The sequence below is a fragment of the Camarhynchus parvulus genome, chromosome Z (assembly GCF_901933205.1).
Source record: "Camarhynchus parvulus chromosome Z, STF_HiC, whole genome shotgun sequence".
NCBI lineage: Eukaryota > Metazoa > Chordata > Aves > Passeriformes > Thraupidae > Camarhynchus > Camarhynchus parvulus.
Genome location: NC_044601.1, coordinates 23153244 through 23175783, shown reverse-complemented (window position 1 = coordinate 23175783; position 22540 = coordinate 23153244). Strand labels below are relative to the sequence as shown.

General features: G+C 39.5%; 1 protein-coding gene across 2 annotated transcripts in view; it reads left to right on the top strand.

The window, feature by feature from the left end:
* CEMIP2 (cell migration inducing hyaluronidase 2) overlaps positions 1 to 22540 on the top strand; it is a 50067-nt gene that overhangs the window by 5013 nt on the left and 22514 nt on the right. Inside the window, exons 2-7 of one of the 2 annotated variants that reach the window (XM_030968342.1) lie at positions 7429 to 7765; positions 12107 to 12247; positions 12789 to 13350; positions 16502 to 16671; positions 17982 to 18170; positions 20789 to 20958. In XM_030968342.1, the coding sequence (XP_030824202.1) occupies positions 7441 to 7765; positions 12107 to 12247; positions 12789 to 13350; positions 16502 to 16671; positions 17982 to 18170; positions 20789 to 20958 (1557 nt within the window). In that variant the 5' untranslated portion in view covers positions 7429 to 7440. Of the gene's footprint in view, positions 1 to 7428; positions 7766 to 12106; positions 12248 to 12788; positions 13351 to 16501; positions 16672 to 17981; positions 18171 to 20788; positions 20959 to 22540 lie in introns of those variants that run through there. The other variant, XM_030968343.1, reaches the window with a different exon arrangement.

Below are 22540 nucleotides of genomic sequence, written 5' to 3'. Positions count from 1 at the left end.
CCTGATTTTTATTTGGATTTTTCCCTACCATCTTATTCAGGTTCCCTAAGGTAAATGTGGCAAATCCAACGCTTTCATGTGAAAGTTGTTGACTTAAGTGTAGCTATTTATTTACTTAAAAGTAGACTTGTACTCAGATGCATCACTGAGCTGAGGCCAAAGCGTTTTCTAAACTAACCCTCACAATGTCCCTGTGAGGCTGGTGACCATTTTTTTGCTCATGTTGCAGGCTTGGGGCCCAAGTAATCTGTGACTCATGCAGCAACCTAATGACAGATGGATGACTAAAATGCAAGTTTCCCCTCTTGATCTCTTACACAAGTTATTAAACATTTCATTTCGGGAAGTGGAGTAGTAAAAATGATTCCATTCATTTTGCCTATCCGGCACATGCCATATTTCCTAGTGTGCTCTTGGATGTGCTGTATTTAAGTTGTCGATAATTCATTTGTTTCTGCACGGTTTCCTCCAGCAGAATATGCTATTTTTTAAACAGTGAATGAAAACCAGAATAGAGTTCCACCAATTTATAATTTACAAGGATAAAAACTGTGTCAAAAAGAAACAGAGGGCAGGAAAGTAGAACTCACTGGAAATGTCAGATACTGTTTTAGAAATGCTGACTACAGTTTTCTGTGGCTGCTGGCTTGTATTTCTTTGTTTCAATGGGCACAATCTGAAGCTACTACAGTTCTACTTGAGCAGACTGAAAATTGCAGTGTCTACTGGTCAATTTAGAATTCTTGAAATCTTACCTACATGTTTGGTGTCTAGGAACTGGAAAAAAATGTCCCTTCAATTTCTGCAGTAAGATGCATATCTACAGCACTACAAAAATCCCCAGGTTTTGTACATAAACTTTCTGCAAGATCAGATACTTCATCTGCTGCATCAAATGCTCTGTAAGTGAAATAGGTGAGTGCTGCAGAGCCTGTTCACACAAACTGCATCTCAAGGACAAAAGCCTAGTTGTCTTTGGAGCAGGGAACCATTTTTATTGTACAAATACCCTCTGGTCTTTGTCTCATCCTTAATGGTGATCTGCCAAACACCTGCACAAGAGGATAGAAATGAAATTCATGGCTCTCCTGTATGCTGTCAGCCATGAACATGGGAGTGGTTTTACTTGACCATAATTTCGTACTTATTCCCACAGACAAGTTCTATTCCAGAGTGTCTATTTAGCTCTTTACCTTGGAATGCAATCTTTTCCCAATCCTCTGCCCCTCACCTCATTGTCCTTTCTAATCCATAGATAATAGCTTAATTGTTTTGCCTATCACCTAAACATATGTAGTCCAACTTTCCCTACTTGTACATAAGTTTGAAATTTCTTCTGAACTGGAGAGAGACTTGTGTTCTCCAAGATTTCATTAGACTAGCTGACGAAGGTTATTTCTATCTATAAGCCTTCTCTTATACTGTAAATATAATGCATGGTTTCACTTCTGTTTCTTGATGTGTGGTACTAAAGTGGTTCTGCGATTCTGTACTTTGAAAGAATTGGTTTAAGAAATACGGACCTTGCAATTTTACACGTTTTCTACATGCCAAGTAATTCACTAAAGATTATTAAATGCTGCACAGGAAATTCAGAGCTTATCTTCTGAGTTTTGTAACTTTCACCATTCTTCTATCTTGCTGGTTTATGCTCTAATTTTCTTCTGAAAATGTGGAGCATGGGAGAAAACTTGTTGGAGGCATGCAGAAAATGCATATGTGTCTAGATGTCAGTAGAGTTTCTAAAGGTTTTTCTTCGTAACTCAGTTGAGATTTTTCAGGCTGTTCTAAAAATTGTGATTTCCAACAGTTACTTAACTTAGCAGTGCATTTTACTGTGTGCATATTCTTTCCTGCTTTTGTACATGGGTGGAAAAGTAGGTTTCTTCCAATATGCTGTCTGTTGTCTCTAGTGAATAGGTGTAATTTCAGAATGAGGCAGGAGGAGAAAATATGAAACCAGGAAAGAAAGCATGTGGGCACCCTGTCTAGAGTTGTTCTTACTGGTGAGGTCATTTGTTGACCTGAGGACTTCCAAGACAACTTGAGGGCACTGAAATTTGTATTTCTGTTGTGGTTGACCAACTTGAAGTTCTACAAAGCTGTGCATGTCATGCATTAGGAGCTTGCCTGACATCACATTCTGTTCAGTAGTTGTTTCTGATTAGGAGCTTTTTAATACTGATTTCTTGTCCCTTTCCCTTTTCATGGGTTTCTCACTGCCCTTTGGTTTTATACCAGACAAGTGTCTCTACCAGGAAAGCAGTAATAACTTTTGTGGTACAGAATCATTAGGTTGGAACAGACCTTCAAGATCATCAAATCCAACCCATGCCCTAACACACCTCAGCTAAGCCATGGCACCAACTGCCACATCCAGTCTTTTTTTAAACACATCCAGCGATGGTGACTCCACCACCTCCATGGGCACACCATTCCAGTATTTTAACACTTTTTCTGTAAAAAGCTTGTTCTTATAGCCAACCTATATTTCCCTTGGTGCAGCTTAAGACTGTGTCCTCTTGTTCTGTCAGTTGCTACCTGGAGAAAGAGACCAACCCCCACCTGACTGCAGCCACCTTTCGGGAAGGTGTAGAGAGTGATAAGAGTGTGTCCTTTACAGTAGATAGAGATATCCTTAGATAGAGAGCAAGTCGCCTTTTCTCCAGGCTGAACACCCCCAGCTCCCTCAGTCGTTCCTCACAGGGCTTGTGTTTCAAGCTGCTCACCTGTTGCCTCCTCTGGATGCGCTGAAGCGTCTCAACGTCCTTCCCAAACTGAGGGGCCCAGAACTGGACACAGCACTCAAGGTGTGGCCTCACCAGTGCTGACTATAGAGGAAGGATGACCTCTCTGCTCCTGCTGGCCACACTGTTCCTGATACAAGCCAGGATGCCCTTGGCCTTCTTGGCCCCCAGGGCACACTGCTGGCTCATGTTCAGCCGGCTGTCAACCAGCACCCCCAGGTCCCTTTCTGCCTGGCTCTGTCCAGCCACACTGTCCCCAGCCTGTAGAATTGCAGGGGGTTATTGTAGCCAAAATGTAGGACTTGGCACTTGGACTTATTAAACTTCATTTTATTGGACTCTGCCCACCCATCCAATCGTTCCAGGTCTCTCTGCAGAGTCCTCCTACCTTCGAACAGATCGACACATGCACTCAGCTTAATGTTTGCAAATTTACTACTGTGTTGCGTGGGGAAATATTTTTTTGTGTATGTGTTTTCCTCCACCCTTTGCTCAGTCTTTTCCTTAGTGGTAATTGTATACTCTGAGACTAGACAGTGTGGTAATAGGTCAGCACTAGAGCTGGTGTAGTTTGATGGCCCAGATCAACAGAAGGGTGTAATTTTTTCTGGTTTCTTTTATTTTATTTTTAAGACCTGTGATCCTTAAAATGTGCTTAAAGAGATGCATGAATTATGAAGTAAGCAAACATTCTGTACAACATTTTCAGATGGTGCAGGTGTGGGAGTTTATTAGTATGTTTGACATGTTTTATTACACTTAGTATTCAACAACATAGCAGTGTAAAATATCTTGGGTTTTTTTCCACTTTTTGGGTGGTGTCATGTGACGTTTTGAATTATCTGGTAAAATAAGCCAATTTCTTTCCAGGAAACCAGCCCCAAAATGAATAACGGATAAGCACGCTACTTGCTTCTGAGCGCACAGTCATGTCTCAGGAGGCTCATATGTTGTGCCCTGGTTGTACAGTGCATATGTTTCCAGTTTCTGACTGTATGGAACAATGTGGGCTTGTATGAGAGTGTGGTAGTGGCACAGTTAAAAGTGGTGAAGGAATACTTGAGGAGACAGGAGATGTTGCAGCCTGTTCGGCAGCTCTCTGCTGTCTGCAGGCTGGGGTTTGCTGTCCACATCTGTTTGCTCACTTGCTCTGTTGACATATCCAGACTTGCAGGTATTCACTGTTTTCACTTGGAAGCTGTGCAAAAGAAACCTTTTAAATTTTTTTTTTTAATTTAAGGTAGTTTAAGCTGACTTGCCTGATGTGAGCAGTATGAGAAGTAATTGTTTGCTTGCTCATGCTGTAGGATGGGGTGCATGAGCAGAAATCTGGATTGTGTGGAGTTGCACTACTCTTGCAAAAGAGCAATATGTAAATAGTCCAGTCATCCAGCAGATGGGTGGCAATGAAATATCTGAAATACTCCAGATACATCGTGGGCTGGAGCATCTGAGATCCTCCAGATGAGTCTGTGCAGGGAAGCTTCCCTCCTACTGATGGGCTTGAAGCACATCAGCTTGAAGTGTGGCTCTGACTAAAAGCTGTGTTGAATAATGGATTTAAAATCTTGCATAATACTTTGTTGAAAGCTGATGTGCAAAAATTTTGGGAGTAGTGAGAAAGCAGCATTTTTAAATGGCATGACAAATAACACATTTGTACAGATAGAGCTCTGTACAAATGTTAGGTAATTGGTTGTATATGGTGTGAGAACTTAACTGTTACTGAAAGCACTCTGAAACAAGCTGCAAAGTAAAATTTGTGGCACCATTCTCTGTACCACAGTACAATTGCAAAAGTGGGAGATGTTCTTGTCTGGGACTGGCCATCAGGAAGAGATGCCCAGATCATGAGTTCCTTTAGGAGACCATGGCATAGGCACAGGTCAAAGGGAAACATGGGAAAATTCAGATGCATAGGGATTTTCAATGTGGTATTTAAATAGTTCAACGGTTTGGGTATTTTGTCCTGCATTTCATTCTGTAAATGCATTTGCAGAGTAAAATTTGTGCTGTATTTGCGACACACAAACTGTATTCATGCAGCCAAATAATTGCATTATTCTCTGGCGCATAACTGTCCCTACAGACAATTACTATACTTGCTTTTATGTGGTGCTCTCTGAAGTATTTCAGAGTGGAAATAAACAAGCCAATAATTTGAATCAGATTATCAGTCTATCTTTCAAAAAAGCTAGTAGCTGCTCTACAGGATAGAAGACATCCTTTTTCAGCTAGAGAATTTCAAATAATGCATGAAGAGTGAAGGAAGTATTGCAATGGTTACTGCTGTTGTAATGGAAAACTATGGTGAGTTTAGAATATACTGAGTATCTCCTTATTGGTTTAGTGTAATTATTTTTATTTTGTAATGGTTAAGGCAGCAATTCTACCATCTCTTTCCCACCCATCCTTGGGGTGAGCTGTGTTTTCACTTGAGTGGGACAGTTGAAAACTGTCTACAATTGCCAAAATAAGGGTTGCTAACAAAGCAGAATGCTTTGTACAACACAAAATATGTTTGAAATATGACACAAGTGTTTCCAATGGCTGCTGTAATGAATGTTTTTTGTTTGGGTTTTTTTTTTGTTATTTCTTTAGAGGTCTGGCAGTACTTTAGGAGGCCTGGGTGGGAAGAATTGTGGGAAAATTATTTTGTAAAACTGTTTCAATTCTTGCATAGCCAATCTGGATTCAGTTGCTATAGCTGAGTAGTTTAACAGCTTTTTAACTGTTGATATTACACTATAATGAACACTGTAATAATTTTGTCAGTGTCACAGGAAAATGTCCTAACTGAAAAATTAGCCAAGTTTAAGGAGTTGGGGTTTCAAACCATAAAAAAAAAAGAAAATGTCAATGCTGGATCAGATTTCTTAAAATGTTTAATTAAGAAGCTAGTCCAGCATTTGTTTAGCTAGATATAAATACTGTCTTTGAACTAGCTGAAAAGTTCCATCTCTACCCAGCTTTTAATACCACGTCTAAAACACAGAGATTACTTTCATTTCTGAGAGGTGATAAGTTGAGTAAAAGCACATGAGGTTAAAGCAAACTGTTCCACAGTGCACATGACTGATTGGGCAGTTAAGTTGAGAGCAGAGGATTGGGTTTGTCAAAGAACAGAAAGGAGAATGCTGAAAATTAATTTGTTATAATGAACAGGTGCAAGAAGCACTTCTGGAGGACTTGAATAATTTTTGCACTCTGGGATAGCTACTCCAGTTAATGTTTCTGTGCCTTCATTGTCATTGTGCATACATCTGGAGATGCATTGTCTCCCATGAAAGGGTAATCTAGCCTGTTCTATAGTAACAGCTCTTTTTCCTGGAAACAGTGAACTATCAGATTTTGCAGCATGTGGAACAAAAGGCTCCTTTGCTACGTCTCAGAATAAGATTACAGTTGTCACATTTCTACTTCATCAGCGTGCCTGACACTTCAGAGTATGGCTCAGACTTCCCTTTGTTAATGGAACAGAAAGAGGATCTTTATACTCTTCCATAATTAGTAGTTTTTACTTTTCCTACACTTTGCTGTTTAATGCACATGACCTATGCCTAAATCCCCTTCAGGATTTAGTTTCAGTTAGGTTTCAAAAGTTAGGTTTCAGTTAACTGAAACTTGAGCATCCTTCTCAAAAAATTTCATCTATAAGAAGTGTTAATCATAATGACGATTAAAAAAAATTATGCCAGCTTTGTGAATACTCTGTGCAACACTGTTGACTGGAAAACCAGAGAAAACAATCAAATGCAGGTTTGTCTCTTAAACTAGAGTGGTGAGTTAGAGCTGCTGCTGAGGATGGGCCAGGCAGGGATGGCGATGGTGTGCTTTCTTCTTGGTATGCATCAGAATAAAGATGGATAGTACTAGTAACTGAAATAAAAGCAGCCCTCACTTCTGGGCAATAGGTACAGAGATCTGGAGCAGGCATGTTGCTTCCAGGCTTTGTGTCCAAACCCAGGTATCTCAGCAGAAAAAATCACAAGGTTTCCTGAATAAGATGTAGGTGACTTAGAGAACCATTCCTGATGTACCTTTATTAGCAACTGAATCTTGCTGTGAGTAAATCAAGAATTTTCTGGCTCTATGCACCTCAGCTTATTAAAAGTGTTGACTAAGTTGCATCAGCATGACTAGAAATAAAAAAGTATTTGATATTTTAATTTAAACAGCTTTTAGGGCTTCCAGTGTAGAAGGCTTATCTTTTTAAGCTTCTTTTCTGTAATGGAAAGTGAGGAGTTTGCTCAGCCTCTGTGTACAGAAAAAATACATTTAGACATTCTTTGCATAACTGTGGGGAAGCAGGGGTTGCTAGCTTTCTCATTGTTCATCTGATTTCTTAATCTCATAATACAAGTTAACTGTGAAAATACTCAGTGAAAAATACCCACTGGATCTATGAAGAAATGGTCTGTGTTGTACTGGGTTCCCACACCACATGCTTTTGAGTTTGTGTTGAAGACACATATGTTGTTCCATGCACTTATACCATGGCAAGTGACCAGTAGCGACTGAGTAACAGATACTTTGTAAATATTCACAGCTTCAGTGGCTCTTCTTGACACAAGTGGCTTAAAATTGCCTTTTGCTGTTGTTTCTTTTTTTTTTTCATGCATTTTGATCTGTATTCTGAAAGCCTGTCTCTCTGTTTTTTCCCTCTGTGTGTGTGTTCCAGTGACTTTATAACATGCAAGGCGCTGATACCAGGGGGAGCTCCCCTGCATTCCTCCGTCCTCAGAACGGGAGCAGTCACAGGTCTTCGGGGTACGTCCCGGGGAGAATTGCCCCTCTCCGTCCCCCACCGCCTTTGCAGAGCCATGCTGCAGCAGAATTTACCTCGGCGAGACAGGAAGCCCAGACAAGACTCCCGTCCTTGCCAGTGGAGCAGCACCGCCGACAGGCAGAAGCCAACAGACACAAAAATACTCTTATTTGCTCTGCCGTTTCTAGCCTTTCACTTTTTGTTGCACTGGGGATTTTTTTGGGAATAGCTTCAAAGTATGCTCCAGATGGTAAGTTCATTAAGAAAATCATCCTAAAAGTTATGCTACCTGTGAACATAACTCAATAATTTAGCATCAGGATTATTGTTGAAAGATAATAGGACACTCACTGTGATTTTAAGATCTGAGGAGGCAGAGATTGGGGGCAAAGATCAGCTCCTTTTTTGTTATCAGTGTTGTTTTTATTACATATGGTTTAATTTACTTACATGAAACAGAAAGGCACTGCAGTAAATAAAGATTAGTGGTGAGGGGAGAAAGAGTCATGAATGTTTTGTAAGCATAGTTATTTCTATCTGCAGAAGCTGTCTCATCTGTTCATGAATTGTAGACAAAACCAAATCCTGTCTCTTTCAGCAGTAACTAAGGAAGATAGTAAAAAAATGTTAAAGTCAACTAATTTAAAAGTCTTTGAGAACCTATGCTAATAGTATGTGTTTGTTTTGTTTATATGCAAATTGGGCAGGGAGCTTTTTTCATATATGAGCCCTGATTTTTTGTTTTCAGCTCATCTTAGAAAACTGGGCAACTCTTTTGGAATTTGGAGAATCTCTGAAATGTGTCAGTGGTTTTAAGGCACCAACAGGTCATGTGATCACAAAGTGTACGTCCCTGTAGTCAATTACTCCTAGAAGATGGTATGAGGTGTAGTTGCTAAATATTGGTAGTACAGTTTGGAGTGTGGGTTGTTTTGGTGACTTTGTTTGGAATTTTTAGCTGTTTTTAAGGCAGTAGTCAGAAGCTTTCTAGAAGCTAAACAAGATTTTGAATTGAAACTGTTGGCTACTGTAATAACAGACTTCTCAGTGGCTTTTGAGATAGTAATCAAGAAGATGCTGTTTCCAAAGTCAGTGCAACACAGGCTGAACAAATCAGATAACCAAATGAAGGTTTCAGATGACAGTACAAAATAAATGCACATATCCAGCTGAAATGCTCTTTGTGGTGGCTTGCTGAGATACCTACTTGGGTGAAGTTGCTGAGCTTTCCTAATAAATTATGAAGAAAAATAACAAAACCTTAGGGGCTAGTAAGTGGAGGATCACTCCTCTGTTACGATACATACTGCTGGTAATGGGTACATATGCATTAAGTACTTTTGTTGCAGACAGATTCCAGAGGAGACTGGAGGGTGACTTACCAGTTAACACTCTGGAGTACTTTGGAGCGCGGCCAGGCTGTTCTTAGTGCTGTTGTGCAGTAAGACAGGAGTTAATAAGAAGCTCCACCTTAATATGAGGAAGACTTTTACTGTGTGGGTGACCATTTGCTGGAGCAGATTGCCCAGAGAGGCTCTGGAGTATCACTGGAGATACTCCACAACTGTCTGGACACAATTCCGTGCAATGTGCTCTGGGATGACCCTGCTTAAGCGGGGCGGCTGGACCAGATGACCCACTGTGGTCCCTTCCAGCCCTATTTATTCTGTGATTCTGTGAAACCCTGACACGAGAGAAACTCCTACAGGGGCTAAGGAAAGCCTGGTGATGTTTAAATCTTGCAGTATGGATGTCGCAGAAACTCCCCAAAAGTTCCCCAGCAGGTTGAAATGTTAATGTGCATAAACATAATAGCTCTGACCCAAGCACGTGTGGTGTTGCAGTGATCAACACCAGTTCTGCTTAGGTGTGCTTTTCTTCAGGACTACTTGTCAGAACTTTTAATGGTTGTTTAAAAGGCAGTGGAATGAACGTGGCACTTGGTAGTAAATGCATGTAAATTCTAAACCTCCACCATATTTTCCCCAAAGGGAAGATGCTGCTTGTCAGCATTTCTGTTCTTGCTTATCAGCTGATTTCTGTTTCCTCCATGCTTCTGTGTTCCTGACTCATCTAAGGAGCCCTGAACGCTGGAGATCAATGGAAATGCAATTTCCTTCCCCATTCCCCAGGCCTCTGATGCAAGGTTAAGCTGGGGAGACAGGGAAAAGTTCTTCGCTCTTCCAGCTCTCAGCCGGACCTTGCCTAGAGTAAACAGGATCCTCAGAAAATTTAGCTGCCAAAGTCTTATAAACTTCTGCTGAGCGTAATATAACACTGATGAGTTTTTCCCAGAGGCCTTAAGAGTTCTAGACATGGTGTCTAAACAAGTAGAAAGTAACTGTTTAGTTGTATCTTGAGAACTGTTCCCTGCTTGTCTTTTTCTCCTGTCAAATTTCTCTCCATGAAAGGTTCTAGCATTGGACCTTTTTTTTTTTGTCAAGATGCTTTCTTGTGGGTGGGATGGTATACTTTTCCTCCACTACTTGCAGAAATTTTACTTTGCCCCTCAGCTCCAATAGAAGCTACTTAACCTGAAGGAATGCTGTCCCATTTTTACAGAAATGTTTTGAAGCAGAGGCTTGACTTGAAAAATCTTCAACATGAGTGCCTAAATTTGGCAAGGTCATCACTACCTAACAGTTTCTGGTCTGTACTTCTGTTTTTATTTAACTTTAAAGGCAGTAACTGTTATCTATAAAATCTACTTCATAATTTTGGAGATAACATATGGTGAAGTTCTAAATATTTGATGTTTCCATGTGGCCCACCACAACTGCTGAGGGGGAATTTCAAAATAAGTTTGCTAAACATCTGATCTGCTTGCCAAAAAGTTGACCCAATGTGCCCCAGAAAGCTTGTTTACTTTACAAGAGTGCCTGGTTCTGATTCTGATAGCTTTCTTGCTGGATTGTAATGTACAATATATTTTAAAATATTTTTTTTAGTCACTGTTTTATAAGTCTTCTTTCTGATTCAGCAGGAAAATATATGTTCACTAGATCTTTTCTTATGTGAATCACACTAAGCAGAAGTCATCAGGTTGCTGACTCATGGTTTCCTCACACTGCCCTTTGCTACCGGCCAGGAAATAAGTGTTTCTTCACAGTGCTTGTGTGTGTGGTGTCTGGGGAAAAGGGATTAGGGACTCTGCATGAGTCAGGCAGTAGACTTGCCTTTATCTGGTGAATGCTCAGCAGTCTTGCTGATTGCAACTCTCCTGGCTTTTCAGTTTTCCTTCATGTTGAATTACATTTTCTAAAAGCTGTCTTCATAGTATCCTCCCAAAAGATTTTATTTTGTCTTTATTTTCATAATACTACTTGTCTGCCTTCTGCCCTTTCTGCAGTTTGCTGATTTTTCCCCACTGGTAGTCAAATCTTGGTTTATGTGGCTTTCCTGAGTTGGGAGGGATTTGAAATGCGGACAGTTAATACCAAAGGAAAAACATTTCTGTTAGCAAAACTAAGGCTGGCTTGTATTAAACTTGTGGATAGGTTTTGGTTTCTTTAGTTATTGCAAGAATGGACTATTTCTGATAGCTTTTTGCCCCCGAAGTAGCACTTCAGAAGTGTGGGTGTATTTCTTCAGAAGACAGGATGTGAAAAGGCTATTTTGGCTGTTAACCTCAGTTGGCCTGCTAACATGTTTATTTTGGCAACTTTTTGATTGTCTTTTGCACAGGAAAAATATCTTTGAATTTTTTAATATTAATTTTTAATTTTGATAAGATAATCCAAGGAATCTACTTTCAGTTTTTATAGTGTGTCTATGCTTCCACATTACTCAGATGCTTAATTTGTTAAAGAGGTGCGTGGTATAAATGCTACATCGCTGTAACTTTGTCTGAAATCATACAAGCCTGTCTCTTCTTGCTGTTGTCTCTTCTTCCCTGGCCTTGTAGCTCAGTTTATAGCCTGTGTAGTGCCATGGCTTTCAGCAAGGACTGCGTGTGTCTTTGCTCTTGTTTGTAGCCTGATATTTAAGCTGACTTCCTAAGGGGTACAAATGTTTAAGTTAGATCCAAATGTCTCATGTCCCGGGAAACTGCTCTAGCTAGTTAGGTTTTATACTAAATATCTTCAGGGAGTCTTGTCCCTCCTGCAAACTTCCACTGAGAGAATGATGTGAATGCTTAAAAGTAGGAAGGGATCAGCCTTTCTGACAGGGTTGAGACCTCGAGGAGATGGGATATTTAGATGCTCTATAACCATGTTAGCCTAGTTAGCTGGCCTAAGGCTTTCTGTGCTCAGTGATTGCTCTCTGTCTGACTGCATTTTGCATCTCTTCTTATCTACTACAGGTGACCTAGCAAATAAGAGAAAAATCAGATGGGGTTCCAAAGTATCTATGGTCAATTGTGGTCAATAGTAGTTTAATTCAGTAGAGAATGCTCTCTTACCCCTGAGCTTCGGCTGTTTTTCAGATGTCTTTTTGGCTATTCAAATGCCATGACTGCAGTGTCAAAACCACAGAAGGATGTGGGAGTCCTTTGTGGGTGACTGACCCTTTCTTATTTCTGTTCATCCTAATGCTGCCTTGATTGATGTGATGATATTTGTTTTTAAAATGTTTTCACATTGTATTGCAGAGAATTGTCCTGATCAGAATCCTCGCCTTAAAAACTGGAGCCCTGGAAAAGATCCTGAAAAACGAGTTATTATCAAAAAAGGGGATTTGTTTCGTCTGAGCTCAGATGCTACAGTACACTCTATAGTTATACAGGATGGAGGTATGAAATAGCAAGATGAACACCTTGCTTCAGTGTCCTGTGTATTTTTTACTCCTGTGATTGCACAAAAATATGTTGAAACTTTTATCTTGCAGCTTATTGACCAGTTCCCAAGCTTTTTTTATTTTTCGGCCTGCTGCCAGGTCAGGTATATAATTCAAAGGATGAGTTCTCTGTGATGATACTCTAGTATCTTTTCAGGACAGCATTGATGTAGTTTTCTGTGCCATATAGGAAAACAAGGTTGTTTAGTAGCCTGTGCGATACTCAATCTGTTTGTCCTCCAATGGAAACTGTTGTATATTAGTATTCCTACCAAACAGACAGAAAAGAATAGGAATAAACCAGCAAATGCTTAGAAAGATGAATCAGAATTGGTAGCAGTTACTTTCTCACATATTCTTAAATATATGTAAGAGCATAACAGCTTAATTCATGGGTGTGAAAATAAATCTGTAATTTTTCTGCTGTTCTTTCTGCAAAACGTGGTTGAGTCTCTCTGAATTTTGCTTTGATGTATAGAAATTTTTTTTTCCTTTAGGTTTACTTGTTTTTGGTGATGATAAAGAAGGTTCTAAAAATATTACCTTGAGAACTCGATTTATCCTGATAAAGGATGGTGGAATGCTTCATGTTGGAGCAGAGAAATGCCGCTATAAATCCAAAGCAACTATTATTTTGTATGGGAAGTCAAACGAAGGTGCTGATGTGCCAGAATTTGGCAAAAAATTTATTGGAGTGGGCCCTGAAGGAACGCTGGAGTTGCACGGGCACCAGAAGGTATCATGGACTCTTCTGTCAAAGACTATATATTTCTCAGGGCTGGCCTATGGTCATTATACATTTAAAAAGAATTTTTCCCGAGGACTAAATGTTAGAGTGATCGATCAGGATACAGCGGAGGTTTTGGAAGTGCTGAAGTTTGATACTCATGAATTTGCAGAGGAAAGCTTAAAGCTCCAGAACTTACTGAAAAATGGGCATCCTGGTCGCATTATTGCTATTGCTGTAGGAGATTCAGCTGCTAAAAATCTTTTGGAGGAAACCAGAGTGACTATTCAAAATCTTCTGGGAAGTAGGTTTGTCAGAGGATTAAGTTACAGGTAAGTAATTTATTTTCCCCTTTGTGTTAATTAAAGATGACATACAGATTCTGCTGTGGGGGATTTGTTAAACTTTGACAGTTCATGAAGTTTTCAGAGAGCTCTTGGTGTTGTACATAGAGTTGCAGTAATAGTATTCAGTTAGCAGTACAATGCAGAGACTGGTGTCTGTGTGACATACCTTTTTACTTACTCAAAATTACTTGCTTTCACTGTTCTTTATAGAAATTAAACTAAGACATAGATAGGTAACAGTTGCTAGGTGAAGCTTTTAATTGTATGACATTGGAAAAGCAATGAGTGCAACTAAAGGATCTCTAAGGTTCCTTCCAACCCAAAATGTTATTTCTAAGGGATACTAATCCCAGGTATCAACATTTTATTCATACTCCTGCACTGTTGAAATAAAAGTATGTTACCTCTCTATAGAGTTCTCACAGGAGCTGACCTGTCAAATTATTTTATGAGTGAAATGCAGTTACAAGGTGTTTCTATGTCTTTTGACTGTTCCTTTCAATTGGCCAGGATTTGGATGGTGAGACAGTAGAAAAAGTATAATAACAGGAGTTATTAAAGCAAGAAACTTACACTGCTTCTCATTGCTCTTCATTTTGTTGTTGCAAATGGCTTTTTGCAGTGCATGTTCTGAATTTGGCTTTGTGCCACAGAGGGTTGTCCACTCTGCTCTGGGCAGCACAAAGCAATGTGCCCTCATGGCCAGGAATGTGCTGGCTAGTATCAGCAATAGTGTGGCCAGCAGGACCATGGCAATGCTGTACTGGGCACTGGTGAAGCCACCCCTTGAGTCCTGCGTCCAGTTCTGGGCCCCTTTACTAGAATAAAGACTGATGTGCTGGAGTGTGTCCAGAGAGGGGCAGTGGAGCTGGGGAAGAGTCTAGAGTGTAGTAAGTCATATGAAGGGCTGCTGAGGGAGCTGAGAATGTTTAGCCTGAACTAAAGGAGGTTCAGAGGGACCTTATTGCTCTCTACAAGCCTGGTGGGGGTCAGCATCTTCTTCTAGGCAACCAGTGACAGAACAAGAGGATGTAACCTTACGCTACATCAGGAGAGTTTTACAGTTTAAATAGGAGGAATTCCTTAAGGGGAAGGGTTATTAAGCATTGGAACAGACTGTCCAGGGAGATGGTGGAGTCATCATCCCTGGAGGTGTTCAAGAAATGACTGGATGTGGTACTTAGTACCATGGTCTAGTTGACAAGGTGGCCATCAGTCAAAGGCTAGACTTGGTGATCTTAGAGGTATTTTCCAGCCTAATTTTCTAGCCTAATGAATCTGTGATTCTGGGTTGACAATACAAGTGAAAAGTATACCCAGTCTGTTGTTGTTCTATTGAGATGGTGTTGTATAACCTCTTTGTATTGTCCAGTGTTTTCCAGGAAATTGGTCATTTGGTTTTTCCGTTCTATTCTTATCCATTGCTATCCCCTGACATCTGGATTCCAGTTAGTTTCCTCCCTGTGCTTTGGCAGAGGCGTGTCAGTCAGGATGGCATGTTCTGACCTCAGTTCCTGTCAGGATTACATTTGTGTCACTGGCTGTGTAAGCAGAGGGGTGTGGAATGGAACGCTCTTGCCTCTGAAGCAGTTTGGCCAAAAGTGCCAGGACCTGGATGTTCTGTAGTAGAGTACCAGTTCCTGAAAGCAGCAAAGCCTGTGTGGCTTGACATTGCTCAGGCTGTGGTGCAGCCAGCCCAGCGTGTCCTGAGAGGTGTATGTTTCTGGGATTTGTCTCTGCCCATGACCTCCACACAGTTTGTCTCAAGTGAGGAACTGCATCTTGTAACTGGGAAAAAGCAGCCTTTTTTGCCTCTCTGCTGAACTGATCCTTGTCGGCTTTCCTTAGTTGGTAAAAGCTCTGTAAGCACATAAAACTGTTTTGCTCTGCAGTGGAAGATAGGCAAGAAGCTGTCCTTGATGGGTTGCTCAGGAAAAGCAGGTCATTTTCTTAAACCTCTAATGGTAGTGAAAAAGATATCAGCATGGGGGTGAATACTCCATTACAGCCCTGTCCCCTTCTACTTCTTCCTGCAGCATGTGGAATGCAACGCATGCATCAAAAAAACTTTATTTTAAATGTTGGTATGTGAAATGTTCAGCTTGTTTGCTGCTGCTACTAAAAAGCTGGCCCAGTATGTACTTCTGTAAACATGTATGTATATGTATTTCTGTGAACATGTTAATGCTAAAGTCTTGTTTGGCTTTTTGATCCCAATCAACAAAAACATCAAGAAGGGTTAAAATAAAGGCAACTGGATTGAAGATGGGTTTAATATCTGCCTTTGAATTAATTAGCAACAGACTGCAGTCCAGCTAGCTGACACTGTTTTCACTTGGGGTGAATGATTCAACTTTAATGATGCAAAATTGTCTGGCTTTTTTATAGATGATCTCTTCTGCTTCCTTTGCACACATGGTTATGGCATTACAGAGCAGTAAAGGACAGAAAAATAAACTTGTTTTTTTGAACTTGGTGGCAGCTATCTGTGGTGCGTGGTTTGCTTTCAATTTCCAAACACTCACACATGAGTGGTATATTGTATGAAGGTTGTGTAACAGCATGCATTTCCTTTTCTGGGTCTGAGCACCCTGAAAGATTCAAAAGCTGTTGCCTGTCTGGCCTGGGGGTGAACACCAGTGGCTGTGGTGATGCTGGCTGTGTCCATCCCTCCTGGCCTGAGGAACCTGTGATCCCCTGGAGTCCTGACTGCTCCTTTGGGGTGTTGCTGGCAAATGGCAGGAGCATTGGCACAGATTCCTGCTCCTCCTGGGCCCTGCTAAAGTTGTTTGAGAGTAGGATCCTGTGTGACTTTTGTCACACATCTCTAGCAATTTGCTTTTGGAAAAATGTGTATCTTGTTGAATGTTTTACTAGAAATGTATATGAAAGCCCTCTCCAGTAAGAGCTCTTGTCTGCCAATTTGTGTGTAGGACTCCCAGTTATTTTAAACATTTTTTTCTCTGCTGTTACATCTGCCCATTTCCTTCTACATTTTGAAGTTGCATTTTAAAATTAATTTGGAAGAGCAAGCAAAAGGGTTTTTTATGACTTCTATACTCCTTGCCTTTCCTGATTTTGTAAAGAATTTTTAAAGGGCCATTATATTTAAACATTTACTTTTGATTTTTCACAGGCAAGCCTGGGCTTTAGTTGGTGTCATAGGTGGTGGAAATTCTTCCTGTAATGAATCAGTGAGAAACTATGAAAATCACAGCACTGGTGGGAAAGCTCTTGCTCAGAAAGAGTTTTTCACAGTGGATGGTCAGAAGTTTGTTGTGAGAGCTTACAGCGAATGGAATGATGGTAGGAAAGCGTTTTGTGAAATTCTACATTTGAGGGAAAAAGAAAAAATACTTCATATGCTGTTTTTTCACTAAAACTTCTGGTTGTAATTTAAATTTTTGAATGCTCCCATAAGTTGTTTTTTCTTGCTATGGATGAAATAAGAGGACACAGTTCTTCAGTACTACCGATTTCTCACTCTGTTTGTATACAATATGTGAGCAGCATAATATTGAGTCTTAAATTCTAGTGTATTTAGATTAAGATAGGAGTCTCATAAGTTTTGACACTTTTAAAATTTATTTTCATAATCTGGCAGATCATGTAGATTTTAAGCTTCTGAGATGTTGATTATGGTACAAAAAAAAAACCCAAAACCAAAACAAAAAAACACAACCCAAACTTTAGAAGCCAAAAGGAAGTTTTTATTCTTGTTACAATTTTTGGTTGCTCTTAGAGTCCTGAACTTTAGGCAGCTGTTCAGGTACGAAGTTGAATCTGTGGTATAAAAAGCTAGAAGACCTACCACTTGCTTGCTTTTATCCTTTTCTTTTTTTTTTTTTGAATTTAAGATATCTTAGATCTGAGTTTTTATGGGTAATAATCACTTTCTGGTTTTAGAATTACTAAATGCTATTGTGTTTTCCTCAAAAATTTTTTATGGTAGTTATAAATTTTATTTGTTAGGCAGTTGAGCTATTTGGTACTACTCCTTTACTGTTCTTGATAGCCCCATGAAAATGTAAAGACTTACATTTAAAAAAAAATCTACCAAAATATGTCTTTTACTTACTGGTGCTGTAGAGTTAGATTCAAGAGTTAGCAAAAGTGGGTGAACTTAGGCAAATTCATCATGACCCAGTGAAATTCTATGTGTGTGCTACTTAGTCTGCCAAACTGTTCTATTAGTTGTGCTTAAAAAAGAAAGTCCTCTACTTTGTTTTCCATGTCCTTGATTACTTCTGTACAGTTTAAAATGGCAAAAAAATGTCACTTGAAACAAGCAGAGGTGGCTGGACCTACAAATTGTTGCCATATGATACTAGGGTTTTTTGAAGGAAAAAAAAAATCATAATTTATTCCAGTCACCATTAGTTTCTGTGTTTTCCCTTTGTTTTGTTTGAGATCCAATAAGTAAGCAGGCTGTAAAGACATCTAAGTAAGCAGGCCATAAAGACATCTCACACTGGCATGTATGAGGGCAGAGCTGTACTTTAGAGGGCTTTGGGGCCTGCAAAATCTCTTGTATTTTTTGTTAGTATCTTTTTGGGAATTGTTTAATATAAAGGTGAGTATAATCTTTGTTTCCTTTTCTTTTATTTTTTAATTAGGTGTCCCAATATCAGGCTTCCAGGTGGAAGCGGTGGGTGGAGTAATACTGAACCTTCTGGAAGATGTTAGTAGTTGGGAGCCTGGAGACCGGATTGTGGTTGCGAGCACAGACTATTCGATGTATCAGACAGAGGAATTCACCCTCCTTCCCTGCACAGAGTGTACCAAGCATCAGGTTAAAGTCAAAGGTATGAGAGCAGTCACCACCTGAAGATCTGTGTGGAGTATGTGTTTGCTGCTGGACAAGCCCTTGCAGTGTCAGCAGTAAAAAGCAGCCTTTTCTCGAATTGCTGTATGTCTTTGTTACCACATACACAGATGTCTAATTCTCCTTGTTATAAAATGACTCTGTATGTCCGGTCTGTCTCACAGCTCACCATGCTAACTTTTCTTTCACATTTCTTGCCTCATTGAATACCTTATTTTTTTTTCCAGTAGGGTTAGGCTTGTTTTTCTTCCTTGGCTCCTTTCTGTCTTTTCATATGCTTGAATAGGTGTTGTGGTCATTTCTTGTTTCTCTTGCCTTTAGTGGCACTGTCATCCTTTGAACTGGTATCAATATAATCTTTTTCTGTTGTTACTAAAAAAGTAGAAATGAAAACAGGAAGGAAAAAAGAAAATTGCAATCTTTGAACCCGTACCTTTTTTTTCCCCTTTCCCTCAGTCTCCTTTTTACCACCTCACCAACAAAATGGTTATAAAATAAGTGGTGGCCCTTCCAAGATTCTGCTCTCACAGGATATCCCTGAGTAGGTGCAATCTGTTTTTCCTTTGGGTGTGATGCACAAGTAAATGGTCATGCGTGTTGTTGACCATTTCCTTTTTATTATCTGAGTCATTCTGCTTGACATCACAAGAGCCTCCCATGGGACTGGCTTGCCAGCTATGCTGGCGTCTCTGTTTTCCTTCTGCTGCTCCACACCTGCTCCATGGTACCACCCTCTCCCTTGGTGTCCTCCAGCTTCTGGTCTGGAGCTTCCCTTCTTGTTCCTGATGGGCTTCAGCATCAGTCCTTAGCACAAACTAACAAGTACTGTTCTGCAGTGTTAGTTTGCAGCAGCTCATGGGTGCTCTTCTCAGTCTGGTTTTGTCCCATTAATTTCTGCACAGTGCAACTTCGTCTTCTTCAGAGTGCTCTTCATCATACTGGGAAGTTCTCAGTCAGCACCCTCAGATTTCCCTGTACACCTCTGCCTTAAGGGACTGCCAGTCTGGCTGTCCTGCTGACAGTGAAATTTGCTTCTCTCACATTTGTTAGCATGCGTCATGCATGTTGTACTACACTGAGAAATCTCAAGTGTGAGGAAAGCATATCCACGTTTACGTGATCGCGCCATCAGAGAATACCAGTTTGAGTCAAGCTGCAGAGCTAACTTAGTGCTATTGAACATACTGTTTCCTGGGCTTTGTTCTTAAGTGTCATGTGGTGTGTTTTATTGGGCACAGTGTTTTAAAGAGCAAACTTAGCTGAAAGGTTGCAGTATGAAGTTTAAGTTTCTTGTCACCACTGAGTAGTGTGTGTGTAGACTCTGTTTCATCTTGGAATCATGTGCTGGGAAAAAGCAGCTGCTTTTAAAGGTTAAAAAAATCTCATTTTCACAAGATGTAGTGTAAAACACAGAATCTTGGCTTTTTTTTTTTTGAAAGTAAATCCTAACTAAAAAGATATTAAAGGAGTTGAACTTAGAGCCACCTTTCCCATTTGGAGTTCTTTGCCACCCTCAATGTAGTTTTCTTTGTCATAGTAATGAATACAGTTTAAAAAATCCACATGCCACCCTACATATTTGTTCCACAAAGAATGGATTTTCTCTGTAATGGTAAACTTGACATGCTGATGAACACATAATCCTTTGAAATTATTTCTTGCATTGTTTTACTAGGTTTTTTGCTGGTTTTATCTTTATGTAGTAGGAAAACCAAAAAGTTGTAGGAGCCCTGGTTGCTCTTTCTGTGCTTGATTTCTTGAGTTTCTAGTCAAATATAGGGGAAAACAATAGGCAAGCCGTTAGGGGGAGAAGTGCAGTCCCATTTACAGATGTCTCTTGTCTTTTTAAATCCTCAGAAGCAGATATAGTGTTGGTGTAACTCTTAGTTCTGCTTCATGTTGTGGTAGTTTTTTTTTTAAGGAGGGATAGTGATAATCTGTATTCAGGATATCAATAAATGCATAAATGCATTTTTTAAGGTTTACAGAACCAGATAATTTTCTTACTTTCAATGAGAAATTGATTGGGTTTTTGAAGACAGGTGTAAAACCAGACTGGTCTTCTTTTCATCATTTCCTTTTTCTTAGGTAGCTGTTCTGAAGATACATAAAGAGGAAATTTAGTTAGGAAAGCAAGTCCTTTTTTCTTTTAGGAGGAGATCAATACAGCATTTTCAAACAGTGTTTTGGCTTCACTTTCTGGTTCCTAATTTGTCTTTGAAACAGATTAAGCAGCCAGCATATTTTTTTCTTTTAAAGCAAGTCTGCATCTGTGTTTCACTAAAAGTTTGATACATTGGATTAATAAATTCTTCTTTGTTTTTTCCCATTCTGTTTACAAACGATTGGACTGAAACTATAAGATGCACTTGCAAATAAAATGTTGATATTTTTTGAGGATTGATTTCTTATTAAAATGAAAAATACATCTACTATAAGAAAAGCTAAGAGAGACCAGCATGTTAAGGAAGAGAAATGCATAGGTTTTGTTGCTGTGGTTATCTTTCTTATTTGTGTAAGTTGATTCTGGTTTTAATCAGTGGTGCCTTTTTTCTTTTTTTTTTTTTCCCTCCTGCTTCGGAATTTGTTGTTGAACAGAAAATCCTCAGTTTCCTCATGTTGGAGAAGTAATTGATGGAGTGGACATGAGAGCAGAAGTTGGAGTTCTTACAAGAAACATCCTAATAAAGGGGGAGACAGAAAATACCTGCTATCGTGAAAAGGAGTGTCAGTTCTTCAGTTACGATACATTTGGTGGACATATCAAGGTTTGAAAGACATTTTAAATTAACTTTCTGTCATATAAAGGCATATTAAGGACAAAAAGATTAATGTTTAACTTCGACAGATTAAAAAACTTAAAGAACATTGGTTCATTCAGTTGCTTTTTATGGAAATTACTTCATTCTCATCTTTACCCAGATTAGATTTAACTCCTCAAGACTGAATCTGCAAAATTAAAGGAAGGGATATAATGCTCAAACTGTTATAGAAACATCCAGCAGGTACTGTAACATTGGGATTGAACAAGTGACATCCATGCATGTGCATCCTATAACATTACAGAATAAAACTTGACCTCCCTGGCATTTCTCTTCCTTCGTTTCACTGCCCTTGTACCTCCCCAGGTGATGAGCATTGAATCCTAATTCAGATTTCCCATCTGAACCTGAGCACTGTAGAGGCATAGGGGGGGAAGAAACTCACTTGTACTATGGGGTTTTATATTTAGTTTCTTAGAAGTCTGAAAGTACTAAGACTCTATAAAGGAAACTGCTTCAAATTTCTTGTATTATGAATAAACAAACCTAGGAGAATGGAGTGTTCTAGAAACTAGTATTTAAACTGGTGTTCAATTACATTTTTAGATTAAAGATTTGAGCAGCAGTGCTTCAGTGATACCAGAGAAGTTTGAGGCCTCAAATTTTAATTGCAAATATATTTGTGTTCATTATGTGGTCAACACAGTTTAAATCTCTTTCTAATGTATTTGGATACAGATTTTAATTTCATAGTGGTGGTCATAATAGTGGGAAGAAAATAAGCCCCATTCTTACTATGTGGCTGCTTTTGTTTTGTGGAAGAAGTTAGGTGGACTCCAGATGTCAAGGGTTCAAGATAATGTAATGAAAGAAGATAATGACAAGCTGTGAATTTTGCTAAGTGTGACCGAAGTGTAAATAAGCAGACATTCAGTTGTCTGGAAGGTAGAAAAGAGAACAAACATTTTGACTCATCAAAGTTAAGTTGTTCCCAGGAGACTGAGTAGCGAGTGTCTGCTGCCAAACCTAGACTTCAGCACTGAGAGTATTTTTGGTTTATGCTAATCTTATCTGCTCAAGCAGAGGGATCCTAGATGTTAAGAAATGTAATAGCTTTTGAACACCCTGAATTTCCTACTGGTCACTAGGTCGGTAGCTTAAAGGGGGCTTAGTAGCAATGAGGAGAGGCAGTGGTTTGCAGTTTTGGTGCTTCTCAGTAGTAAAGAACTAGAGATTAAGGATTCCTAAAAGGCCAGGTTTTGACCATCCCTCTGTATGTTAGGTAAGCAGACTCTAAGGGTTCAATTAGAGAAGGAGGAAAAAACAGTACTGATTTCCCTATGAAAATGGATATTTTTGATAAATACTCAGTACAGCTAAATTAATGAAATGAAGTTACAAGAAAGAAAGTAGGGTTTGTTTTTTTTGGTTTCTGGGTTTTTTTGTTTGGTTTTAACTCAGGTTAGCTCCTTGCAATTTAGCTGTTGCATTTGGTTTATGCTTTCATAGCAGGTTAGGTGGAAGAAAATACTTTCCTGCATTACTGATACAACCACATTATGACTTTACTTTGTACATAGTAACACTA